At 41.2% G+C, this 13,847-nt stretch overlaps 1 protein-coding gene across 1 annotated transcript; it reads right to left on the bottom strand.

The window, feature by feature from the left end:
- Positions 1 to 1,895: 1,895 nt before the first annotated feature.
- On the bottom strand, positions 1,896 to 9,234 carry T265_02294 (hypothetical protein; the record flags this gene model as incomplete). The annotated part of the gene is made up of 4 exons (XM_009166498.1): positions 1,896 to 1,979; positions 4,487 to 4,580; positions 5,752 to 5,853; positions 9,166 to 9,234. The coding sequence occupies 4 exons, from the start codon at positions 9,232 to 9,234 to the stop codon at positions 1,966 to 1,968; spliced, it is 279 nt and encodes a 92-aa protein (XP_009164762.1).
- Positions 9,235 to 13,847: the final 4,613 nt, after the last annotated feature.

Genomic DNA, 13,847 nt, shown 5'->3' on the forward strand with positions numbered 1-13,847 from the left:
CTATTGCTTACTTTAAGAATCAGAACTCCATCGGGGTTAGCTCAAGTATGCAACGTTCGGATTTCAGCATAAATTTGATTCCTTCTCAGCTATGTTTTGAAACCTAGTTATCCAGGGACCAGTGACATTTGCCACATGACGGCAGTAAGGATTTACTCTAAGGCGGACTGACGCTTCCCTGTGAACATGAAGACAAAATTACCACAAAAACAAGTATGTAGACCTGGATGCCAAAACATACTCTTGGGCTACTGGATACCCACGTGTCCATAAGAGAGTGAGACAGCACTATGAAATATTCCGCCAGCGTCTCAAATATGAAACAACATTCAGAAAACAAGTGACTTGATGTCCCTAAGGTCATTCGCAAGGTTGCAGATTTCCACTGCTTATGCCTTTGTTTCTTAGCAAATGTGCGAGCCGAATAATGCACTGCCGCATAACTCTTCGAGAACTTCAAAAAATGCTGATGACTAGACGGGAATCTTATTAGAATTGAAACGACCGTATTTATTGCCAGGTAATTTCGAAAACTGATAGAAAACGGAAATGTATGAGTAAAGACTATTTGCTTTTGGGATTGTAACTCAACAGCTGATATGTACTCATGGTTTTCTAATGACTACCGACAAGTGTGGTTGTGAGATCCGGGCAGCTAAGGATCCTACAGGACGATTGCGGCTATTGGATAATATGCAGTTCGTATCCAGTAGACAATAGAAACAGAAGGACAAGGGCAATAGATGATGTATTGAGAACTGTCAAGAACTGTCAATCAATAATAACACAATCAACAGAGCAGATAAATGGTCAATGAAGGGGCAGCGCAGTCAGTCAGTGTAAATTAGCCGTAAAGAGAGATAACGACGCAAAAAGTAATCAGTGAGTCCGGGAGGTAGGAACTGTCTTTGGCTGACGGCGCGATGCGGTAGGTCGTGTCACGTGACAAATCGGATTGTGCGATTAGGTCCGTTTTAAAACACTCTCAACAGAAGCTATCTGGCAGATGCGGTTTATAGGTAATAAAAAAATGGGTAGGCTGGCGTAGCGGGTAACACCCTAGCCTACCATTCGAGGAGATCTGAGTTCAATCCCCGGTCGTTCCCTTTATCCGCCAGAGCGGTCGCCCAAAAATAGCTAGAACTGGAACGGACTTGCAAGGAAAGATTAGTGGGCAACAAAATATTGACACCTGATACTGGAGAATAAGCACACCTTAAGTAGGAGTGGAACCAGGAGAACGACGAGGCAGGAAACTAAGGCGGCGTTATAATAGACGGCCGAACATCACGCTACTCATGAGTAGCCAGAACAGGAAAGAAACTAACCGTTGATTCACACGAGGAATCAACACTGATTATTATCTGTCATTCCTGAGGATTGAAGGCCTTAACTAGCGTTTTTAGACTGTCCCGTGAACTTCAGTAAACACACGCAGGAGTGAAGCTCAAAGTTTACTTTCTGAAACGAAAGATTGTAGCTTGTTATACGGTCCAATTTGTAATACTATTTGTTACCAGAAACATGGAAATTCATCTACCAGGAAGTTAGTAGTAATCTGGCAAGACTGATCAAAGACGGTCCCTCTAAAATGAGAGTCTTCTCAAAGGAGCACGTAACACGAGGCTTTACCGTAATATTTCATGAAATTTCTTTCTTGAAATTGGGTTTTCGTGCACGCTGTGATGATCCACCATGCTAGACTAATCATGGTTGCTTCGGTGAGATTTACCTTCAGCATAGAGTTCAAGAAACAGTTCTTTATTGATACGCTTTATAAAAGACTCTTCTCTCAAACAAGCGATTTATTTGATCAGTAAGCATCAAAAAAGGAATGTACAAAAATGAACAGAAACTGTTTCACACCACTGCATGAAACAGCGGATTGGAGAATTATCTCTTTTTATCATCTTTTCTCAGATAATTCTCCTGCTTCCTGTTTACAGTGAATTTGCTTTCAAAAAGTCATAGAACACCTACTAACGAAAGCAAAAAGGCAAACAATCTTGTTGCTGAAGTGAACAGTTGAATTAGTCAAAGGAAGTAATCTTGATGGAATGAGTCAATGAATTTCTTTGAACTTTGTGTTTCCCTGAGTCCAGGTAATGCACTGGCCAGCTTCTATCTTATATATGAAGTAGGTTGAAAAATAGGTTTGTGCACAAGAGCATGCTAGTTGTGCAATCAAGCAAAGGTCTAAGATTTAGCAACTGCGTTTTAAATGGATTTAGCCAACGAACAGACTGAATATCACTTCTACTTTCGGTAACAAAATGATTTGTTATTTTTATTGCAGCTGGAACACTTTGAATTTTCGATGAAAAGGTCCGAACTTAGAGGGCTTGCATCAAATTTGATTTTTAGTTCTGACTACCCGCACACCACTATTTTCGGATTTGTATTCAGATAAACACGAGTGTATTCGTTCACTGAATGATTTTTACAATTTCGTCTTGGGTAGGACTACTCGAAAATAGATTAGCAGCAGAGCATTCCATTGTTGCTATTATCCATGGGTTCTAATTTATTTAAGCGGAAGTGAGATTAGTTACATAGATGGTACTAATCTAATAGTCACGTGCCCCCCAATAAAGCTCTGAGGCAACGTGAACTTTTGATTAACTGGACAAAGTGTAGGGGCAAACTAGAGGTCACACGTAGGTAACGTTGCTGAATTTGAGTGCCATACAGGATTTTGTTTATCTTGAAAGCGACTCTACATGCAACTCAAATACAAAACTCTTATGGTGACTGGTTTTTCAAAAACATGGCAAGTATCCCACCAGAGAATAACAACACTGACTGGGTTGCTCTTCAGGATATCTCTTGACAGATGAATCACCTCAATTACGATTCTGACAAATCTATGACTTTTCGAGACATTCATGATTCCTCATTTGCAACATCACTCCCCGATACTGCTTTGTACATCGTTCTCGGATTCAGTGCGCGATGACAAACCAACCTGATCACCGTGGATTCGCGTGCCTGTAAACCATAGCTACGGGACTGTTGCCCTAATGGTGGCCAGTAGTCCTACACATGCATGGCGAACTCAGATCTGGACATGTTTTCTTATCGATTTTTGGATGCGGTTACAAGTATTTCTAAAACCAGCGAAATTCCACAGCTACTGGTGCATCTAGTCGCCTTCGTAGGGGAGTTGTCTTTCTGGTCTTTTTGGTGTGCAACTGAAGTGAAAAAATTTCGCCAACACACAGATTCAACACAGACTGACTGGAAGAATTGGTTTTTACAAAAATCAGTCCGGCGGTCTCAAAAGGCAGCTGTGTGCATTTTTCGATGCTTAGTTCCGTATGCACAAAGGTTCACTCAGGGTCACATTAGGATCATGGACTTTTTACCGGGATATAAGTGTTTCCAGATTCTTGGTCGTACCATTACAAAGGCCTATCACTGCTTGGTGAATGTACGTGTTATCCCGAAAGACAATCCATGTTCATTTCTCAGACTATAATACACCTGTGCGTCCACGTGTGTCATCTCATCCCTGAAACAATGAAATTCTTTCCTAAATATTGTCAGCTTGGTAATCTAAAATTTTAAACTTTGCACCACGAGTTATCTTTTCTATTCTATCGCAGCCGCCTTCAGCAGATTGCATTACTATCAAATGGTGTTTTTGTCACTTCAGGAGAGCATTCCATTAATTTCCTGGTGGTTATAATAATGAAAGTACATTTTCTAACGCCGGACTTGATGTGGCATCTCACTCTCTGCAACCATCTATGATTCGTTGCTTGCATCTCTAGACAAGCACATCAGTATTTAGAAAAGTATACCTCATACCACTTTCATAGTGACCACAAATACCGACTTTTGAGTGAAAGTTTTTAATTTATCACTTGCACGACCGGTTTCCCGTAATGAAGTTTTTTCGATGCACTAGATTTCTTCTGTTTTGGCTTCCTGTTACCAGTTGACTTTCCAGGTTCTGTTCACGTGTTGATCACATGCACATATGCCTTCGTATCTCTGGAAAAATATGTTTGTCGCGTTTTGCTAACAATGACGGTAAAGAAAACTCCCTTTGTTGTATTGTCCAAGTAACCTCTAGCGATCATGTGACTATCCCACAGATGGGATGTCTTCTGACACATAGTGACAACTGCATCGCATTGTTATTTTTTCAACCGTTTTTCTCCTTTTGTACGTGAGCCTTCACTTCTCAGCTTCACGGGATTCGCTGGACAATTAAATAACTGATTTCCCATCCTTGTGACTGAGGGATCAAAAACTAAAATATCATGGGCAGCTGGCTCCTCAACCAAGTGGTCTTTGGAGAGGGTCACTGTAACTGTTCACTATTCTAAGTCGATTTTAATTTTCGATGGATGGGCCGCTCAGTACATTCTGCAAGAAGACTTTCCTCATTTCAACTGGTCTTCTAAGAAATACGATAAAATGTTAAAACACGTCCACACGCTGAATATTAGGGGGAAACAAACTTGGAATAACAGCTTACCTGGACAAACCATGAGGTACACAGAAGAACCTTGATGGTACGCCACATTTCTGAGCATATCTTCCTTGAGGAAATAGCATATCGTCGAAACGATCTTCGAGAAATGGCATGAAATAATTGTAAATGAGCTAAAATATCACTGCGATTGCGAACGTGAAAAAATATCAGTATTGATAGAGCCTGTTGGAACTATGTGCGAAAAACATAGTTGACAACTCTACACGGCTTTTTGGTTGGTAGGTTCTTTCAACTACTTGTTAGAATGGCCAATTTGTGACAGACCAAGGTCAAATAAGATGATCTCATCAGGGTGGACCACAGAGGGACCAAGTCAACCCATCAGTATTAGGCTTATCAAGTAGGCTTCATCAAGTCGGAATGCTTACATTTCCAGAACTTCCCGTCTTTTTTGAGCCAATAACTGGGCCTTCACTCCGTGAAAATTACCTGTCAAATTCCTGATTAATCTGATGATACAATTTAAAGGCCAATATACGTTGAAAATCCTTATTGAAGGGACAGTTGTGCAGTGCTTCTCAGCTTTTCAGCATAGATTGGCTTCACTTACAGAATAAAATGTCTATTTTAAAATAGCTCAAATCACCTCACACTGTCAGTAAATTTGATAGCTTTCAGTGTCTTGCAGTGCCGGATGAATTCGGCATTAACACCACTAACGTAAAGTAAGTTTTGTCATCCTATCCAACATTCTCAAACGAATGCAACCGAAAATTCCTGCAAATGAAGTTCAAATTTAGCGGTACAACACGTGACTACCTCTTAGCCTTCGAGTTAGAAGCACATGCTAAGCTATCTAAATCACGATAAAGAGGCTTGTTTTTAACTACACTTCACTCACTGATTTCACTAACCAGGATAACTTGTTGGAACTAAACAAAAGCCATGTGGACTACATCATAAAATTGCAGCGTAAGCACATAGCTTTCGGTTCCAACAGGGTGGCTAGAAAGTTCACGGAATAATAGTCATAATTACCGAGTACAAGGAGCCCATAAGGAATATTAGGATGTAAGCGTCCATCACAAAGCGTTAGCTCGAAACTCTCGGTACTGAATAGATGGGTCGAACTGAAACCATTTATTCCCCCTGGAAGATCACTTACAATTTCTAAATTAATGATTGTCCAGTGTTACTCCAATTATCCTGCAATCGCTTAATCAATACGTCCAAAATTCCTAGTAATGTCAGCCGCTTCGAGTCGCCAGTAAGACCGCAACGCGTTGCGCGACCTAGGACTGACTCACCGAGCAGCCGCCGGGACTGAAACAGAGACTGGTGCGTGCAGTTTCATGGCCCATTGGCAAACGTTTGACACGTCTGAATTGTGGGGTTTCTGGTTGACTGGCCTTGTTTGGAAGAACAAAGTGATGGAACCGAAAATTGCATCCTCACTTATTCGTGAACTTCGACTTTTCTTAAATTGATTTTATTGTGTCCCCGGAAAAGCAGCGCAGTTCAGTCCGTTTGGTTATCAGGTAGTGGATGGCAGTGAACTTATGTGAGATGCTGTCGGAATGCATGTTCTCTAAACAGTCGTCCTAAACTGGTAGTTGAACAGTTTTGTCCTGGGAACATCATAGTAAAGGCATTCCGGTCTTGAGAATCGCGTGTGTGTCACGGTTCGGTCACGCAGCGAGCAACCAATATGATATGCGGATTGTGGCAATACTCTATCCCCAGCTATTTTGCTTGATCGAGACTCCTAGCACGGTGGATAGTAAGAAGACGAAAAACCTCGGACACAAACTTTAATGATCCAAAAACACACGATCAACAGGCGATGCCCCAAGCTTCCGAACCCAAGTCAGTAAAAAGATGGTATCGTGTAAGTAAGTGGTCGGATTTGAATTTCTTGGAATATCAATAGGCCATTGATTTATTCATAGTTTGACCTTGAATATGCCGGAAGTTCGCTAGTACACATAAAGATACAGCGTTTTTGGGGGATATTGATATCCCCAACAGTGTGCCAGGCTACAGTAAGACTGTGTTTTGGTATGGTTGACAAACATGTCATCTGTAGTTAAATAAAGTTAGGTTTCCAAAGATCTTTGGCCTCAGATATCTGAAAAGCGTTGCTGGTTTTGAATGGTACAAACGGTTTGTAACAAGATAGTTGAAAAACGAGCATTTTGCTGTGCAGCAGTCGAGGAATACATCTGATAACATTAACTGCGGTGGCTCAGTCATGAGCTACGCATGCTGGAATATCGTCTACCGGGACAGTTTTTGCTCCCTCTGTCTCATTCAGAAAGGCAAGAACCGCGAGTTGGATAAGGCGCGACTTGAAAAAGTGTATGAAGTGTCTGAGTGTTGTTGGTGTGGGCACTTTTCAGGACTGCGTCCACGTGACCCCTTGCACTTGGCTGGAGACACTGCACGAAACAGCGGTTGATCAATGTCAAGCGTTCGTGTCGTCAATTTCTCACAGATTCTCTGATCGAAAGTTTTATGGTGCAGACCCTTCTCTCACTCAATCTTTTCTTCCCTTTTTATTTTGGAATTTTAAGTGTAATTGAGTAAGTAAACTTTGTGGTAGTGGAGCATTGGTGTCAGCACAAATGCTCCTAACTCTGGTGAGAACTATGATGAACACCTTAAGACTCTGGTAGGTATTCACGTTTTCACTGCTCAGAAATGTTGGAAACAATCAAATGGTTGGCTGAAGCTCTCACTTTTCTGATGATTTCGCCTCAGTCTTGAAGAGGTAATGGGTAAACTCGTATCAAGTTCTCAAGGACGTCTAAGTATGGCACGGATAGAATGTTTTGCAGAACAAGGGACATCATGTAAGTTGAGAAGAATGAATCAAGTGAGTAACTCATATTAGGCCAACCTGAGTGCCGTCTACAGGTGAGTTTTATTCCCAGCATTTGTATCCTATTCCATCTCCCCCGCTTAAATTCAGCTCTCAGTCCAAACTCATTTAATTCAGTCTATTTCAATAACGATCTAACATGAAAAAACGTAAGGTGCTCTTGTGGTCTCAGTACATAACATCAAACTAAAGTACAGTGGGAGATTCTAGGTGTAGAAATCAAAGAGACATATTAAACAATGATAGTTAGATGCTTAGAAATAGGACAATAGATGGCATTTTTTGAGACGTTCCCCTGAAACTAGCTGGTTAGGCGTCTAAATTTCAGCGGATTTTCGAACTTTTCTGAATAAGTCGAAAGTACCCCACGTCTATGGCTTATCTGCCATTCTGGCTTCTCTATTGGTATTGACAGCTTTTATCTGCTTAGGGGCATGGGGACATTGTTCCCCAGTTACAATTTATCAACCTACCACATGCTTTCTATAGATGTCACCCAAGCGTTTTCTTGACTCGATCCCACAAGTATGCAATCAACGCGCTTTTTAGGCAGCATAGGGGCGAGAGTCGTTTAGCATTTGCCTACTCAGTGTATAAGCGACTGGTTTGCACAGACTTGAAGTCCACAACATATGGAGTCAATGAACCCCTGTTCACTTTAAATCTTATAGTGCACCTGAAAATATTTGACTGGTAGATTAAGCAAGTAAGAAGCGCCTGTTTTTGGGTAGTTGGTAAGATAAGGGGAGCCGGCGTATACGAAAAGTCGACCACCATGGGCACGATAGGACAAACATATCTCTGTCTACTGAACTTTCTTTGAAACGTGAAGCAGGTGACAAGTACATCTAAATCCGAGTCAGATATGGTGATAGGGGAACATAAGGCCCTACATTACAACGTAAGTTCATAACTACCAACCTTTCTTAATGGTGCGCCAAAGTGTCGCGAAGTCTGTTAACTGAATCATTGGGAACATTAATCTGATCTATGCTAGTGTGTTGCTGAGACTGAAACAGGGCGTTTCCACTAACAGGGACCAAGGTTTAGATGCCGAATGATCTTATCTTCATATTTTCCATGGTTCATGAGAGCCACTACACAACCGGTATCGGCTATGGTGTGTGTAAGTGCATGTATTTAGGTTACGACAAGCTGCTCTCTTCACTGAATATGGGATACGCCAAACATGTATTAGGCTTCGTAAGAAGGTGCGGAATGAGAGAAGAACGTTTCCGTATTGTTTCTCTCGACTTGGCCTTGTTAAAGTGACAAGGACCTGACGAGTCCATGTTTACTGACCGTGTTAAAATTTCACGCGTCCTGTAAAACCCACGTTTGTTTTCCTTGTCGTTCTTGTTTGATTTGTTGCTAGTTATTGTGTCTTGATTAGGTTTATTAAGTATATTTCTCGCCCCCCAATAATGGGTGTCCGGCGGTTACTCAAAGAATAGACCTAAATCGATCGCTTCGAGCCTTCTGTGTTTGCTATCCACAGCCTTTAACCCAAAGCTACTGGGTAATGTGGCACATAAATATTTGAGCTTTCTTTTTTGTAGTCCACTACTCATAAGTTTGCTGAAAACTCCTCGAAAGCCCACGACCGGTTTCCCCCTTCTTGGGGCTCATCAGTCTCCGAGTTTCCGTCAAACTTATGTTCTACTTGAAAACAAACTGCACGAAATTAGCGAATATACACGCATGTGCAAACTAATTTCTTTTTCGAAAGACTCACCTGGAACCCGGCTGAATCTCTTGATTCTGATGTTTCCAGGTAAGAAGGGCAAAACGGTCGTGGGCTCTCGAGGAGTTTCCAGCAACTTTATGAGTAGTGCATTACAAAAAACATATGTATCGCGATATCTCGAATATCGTAGCGACTGAAACATGAGGCGGCCCGGTGCAACATGTTCAGTTGCCTGGAAGCATAAAAACCGAGAGATTCAGCTGAGTTCCAGGAGAGTCTCTCGAAAAACCAAATCAGTTTGCATATGAGTGTATNGTATATTCGCAATTTGAGCTTTCTCATTAAACGCTTGGTCGGTCAATAATGAAGACCGTTTTGATAGGTCATTCACGGCTCTCGTATCAATTACATTCATATTCGTTATTTCACCCACAGGGATAGCAGTCATATTTTGGTCCCAAAAACAAACGCAAGTGAATTGTATTGCCTCATTATGGAAAACTGTTTTCCTAAGGAGAAACATGATCTGTTGAACAGACGTCAGGCAACCACTTATTTGTAATTATATCCACGGCAGCCAACGGCATGGAGCTCAGCTGTGAACGTCGCGAAATTGCTGATAGGAAGATCAGTAGTCAGAACCTAAACTTGACATCGCACTGCTTCTGTCTGAGCTTGGGCAACCTGGCAATAACTCAGTCCTCGTGCGTCCTTTAGGTACCATAGAAACTATGCACGTAAAGGGTGTTACGGCTTACTGACTAACTGTCAATAATTTCGTTTTAATTAGGCGGCAAAAGGATGTTACCGGAATGTATACACGTTTCAGTGTGTGCTATTTTTGTCCGTCAGCGTGTGTTTTCTCCATAGGTTTGTAACAGCTGTGTGAATTTGCATTTTAAAAGTGCCGTATAAATGTAGACATGATGCTGGTGCAAATTCCGAACACACACTGGTGGATTACGGAGAATATATTTTTGCGGCATTTATTGATTCGCGTTCTGAGTAACATTCGCTTCGTATTGATTCACTCTTACTTCCGTGGGAATGTCAGGCACAGTAGTGCGTAATAAAACTTTGCAGTGTATGCAGCATTATCGGATGCACTGTTCAGAACAGGATTGACAGACAGCTTTGTCCCGGTGTAACTTCAACTGACAGAATATCGAAGCCTAAAGATCTAACATGAAGAAACAGTTTTCATACTCCTGAGTTATGGGTGTTGGTGATATGGAAGGAATAAATGTCGACATCTCCGCGCATATAACACACATCATCTGATTGTAGCCCAGTAGCAGGATGCTTTAATCCAACATTCTTCTGATGGACATGCCACTAAGAGGACAAGCTGTCAAATTGTGACCGGCTTTTCAAACACTATAAGCAAAAACCATATAATTTACGCTTTCAAAATGAGAAGTGTCGAACAGTAGGGCAAGGGCGAACACTCCCCAGAGTATGTTAAAACCTGGTGCATCTGTCGTAAAGCACATCAGAGATATTGAGCATTCATTGTGTGAAGAACTGGCAGTTTCACACTGTCGGTTAGTGGAATTTGCTACAAGCAAGACTGTTAATTTCCTTTCGGAGCAACGCCATTCCATAACTAAAAGGTTTTTACTAAGGTGCCGCATTGAAAGATCTCACTCAGACCTCTATCGCGCAAATGGATACGACTCCAAATGCGGCTCCTAAGGGAGACCTGGTCTTGCACTTTTATCTAGCTGGTTCTGCTTTATTTTAGCATTGTTTCCGTCAACAGAGCGCCTGGACACAAGTGGTGCCAAACACATGATCCTAGGCTGATAAATGTGTCTTCTATCCTGGAACACGTAAGTCTACATGGAGCACCGAGCGAAGGATAAATTCATGCAAGAAGCACACATGGTTATCATAAAGAAGTATTCTGAGTGTGAGTGAAATTGACGAGTCACAAAAAACAATTATTGCTTCCAGGAGTAACCAGTGATCATTGAGCTGTTGGACAAATTTTTAGTATTCTCCTTTAGAATGAGCTTTTTGCTAGACAGAATTCTCAACACCTAGCTGATTTCTTCATATCTGATTCCCAAAGTTTGGTGTGCCACATTTCTGTGTGTGATCATTACTGTCTGTGCAACAGAAAAATATTCACTAACAGACTTACGTGCCAGATAAACGCTAGACACTCCACATCCTCCTTACATATGAGTTGACACTCTGAGACTTCATTCAGTGTATGGGTGTACGCCGCGCGGTTTGACCCAACCTCCTGGAACGATACCCATACCACGTTAGTCTCACGGCATCTCGTTATGTTGTATGGCATGGTAACCATATCCAAGTAGGCGTACAGAGATTCCTGAGTGTTTGCAAGCCAAAATAGCAGTCCCCACTGTAAAATACATTGAAAAGAAATCAAAACTAGTCTCATTTCTCTGTGGGACGGACGTGAGGAGATACCAAATGTATACTGAAAAACATCGGTCATCCTCAAGTTACATACTCCCAGTCCAATGAAAAGTCTTCTTGTTTTTACTGGTCCATTAAGGTTTGTCCTATTGACCAATCATGTCACAATTCCTTTACCCTTGTGGACGCTAACCTTTGATGTATGAGCCATTAGATATTTAAAGCAATGCGGTTTTTTATGAAATGTGGTCAACTCAAGTAAAATAAAGTTATTACGTACATGAAACTGAATCCTGTACTTCGAATTTCTATGGTAGCAGGCCACTATTTTGTCAAGTTTGATCACAGCAAATCCCTTCCTTAAAGGCTGACACTCACCACTGGATGAGAATTGTAGAATATCGTTCCGCAAAGGAAACTACACCAAGTATTCCTTTGTAGCGAAGGAAGCGATGTTTGCTTAGTAATCTATTTTTCTCCGGTTTTAGGACATGGGAAATGTGAACTTTTCAGTACTGTTTCCGCCCGTCTATGGGGTAAATTACGGTCATGAAACACCAACATTTTATCAGTACGATTGTATCAAGAAGTAAAAATCGACTGTTAGTCAAATGGTAGAACGTCACCGTAAGTTCTCCCAATCACGGCCAAATGGCGGTTGTATACCTGCCTATGATAATGTGACAATTTTTCCGAGATATTCTGATGATGACACTTATTCTCTGAGATTGTTATATATAAGTTTGGAAATCGGTTTAAACAGGCTATTGTCTCAGTGTTAATCCTTTCGATAGTTGCGACTAATAAGTAGTTCCATATCACTGACAAATAAGATAGTGTTTCAGACCTGATCCTTACTCTATAAGATAAACACACCTCAAAACGATCAAAATACTGTTTCCTATCAAACGACTGTAAATGCATATATATATATATATCATGAAAATGCGATAGCAGGGAAAGAAAGAAAGGGCAGCGCTGAGGATTTCTTTGTTATCAAACATGAACTAACGAGTTACAAGCTCATCTGCACAGCAACTATAAAAATTGAAAATTTTCACGCGTCCTCTTGAATTTTCATGGCCATTCATTGACTAGTTAACAATAGAAGTCAACAATGCAAAGCGATTTCATAATTTGTGCAATGAACTTCAGCTTTCACTAGATGCAGGGCCGGAGCCTAGACACCAGACCATGGACTAGTCGTATGTTTCATCAGTAGTGTGCACCAATATGCCTGTAAAAATTCCAAGGGCTGTCTGTATTGTTTTACCATAAACGGTTCTATCAAAAACTGCTTTAAGATGATGCCGCCCGGGCTGAACAATTCATAAATATTGAATCCTTGGTATACAATGTTTACGCACCTTAATTTTGAGACCATACAAGCATACAACCACATAAGCATATTTACATGAAGAAAGCTAGTCTTAATTAGGAACATGGTCCGTTGCGTTTTAAAAGTACAGCTCCATGGGTATACTAGATTGGTTTTATCAGACCTTCCCAGGCAGTTCTGTTGGAAAACTGCTCGTAAATTTTTCATGGGTGACAAAAAGCCTCATAACAGAATGGACTGGATAAAACTATTTCATGTATCTTGTCCGCTGATTACATACGTTCATACTGAAGAGAGGGTAAGATGATGGACACAGTTTGACAGACAAACAGGACGGCCAACGAGATTAGATGCGGGATTAAACTGAGTAAAATTTGTAACGTCAGTCTTATCTAGAAACGGTAGTTTATCAGGGATTTCAGTCGTCCATACAAAGTCGGTTTGCCAAAACTAGAATATGTAAGTATGATGACGTAAGAGGAAGAGACCTTAAAACGTATCAGCCGTATTATAGGGAAGAAATATCTCGGGAATTTCACTAAAACGTACAAAAAACTGCTGAGAGAAAACTAGAGGATTTCCTATAGAAACCGACTTCACCACATTACACTTCTAACGGGACCACAGTGGTAAACCAGTGCGGCGGTGACTGAAGCAATCTCTCAAAACAGTAACACTACGACACTAAGATGGCTTGATAAAACTCAGTGGATGTTACCGAATCCAGCCTAAACAACTTCAACTCTCTTTGTGTGTACCTTATTTAATGCGGCAGAGTGTACATCAGAAGTACGTTTGCACGGATATCTGAACAAGTCCCCAAAAATTATCACTTAATAGCTTGAAACGTCCGTCAAGCGCAATCGCTCGACATTCGATGGATTGCAAAGAATTCAAAGGACCAAGAGAGGTGAAAACAGTGTCGACTGACGGAAAAACAACATCTATTGCACGTCGCTAAGTCGGCAACGATTTTACGCTACAAAGACGCCAGTTTTGTAGCTGACTTTTTAGCTTGACTTTTCGTCCAGACGTAACACTACTCATACAGTTGGAAACTGGTTGACGTTTCACGACCGGTTTTGCCTTTCTTTGAGTTCATCAA

The sequence above is a fragment of the Opisthorchis viverrini genome (assembly GCF_000715545.1).
Source record: "Opisthorchis viverrini unplaced genomic scaffold opera_v5_26, whole genome shotgun sequence".
Taxonomy (NCBI): domain Eukaryota; kingdom Metazoa; phylum Platyhelminthes; class Trematoda; order Opisthorchiida; family Opisthorchiidae; genus Opisthorchis; species Opisthorchis viverrini.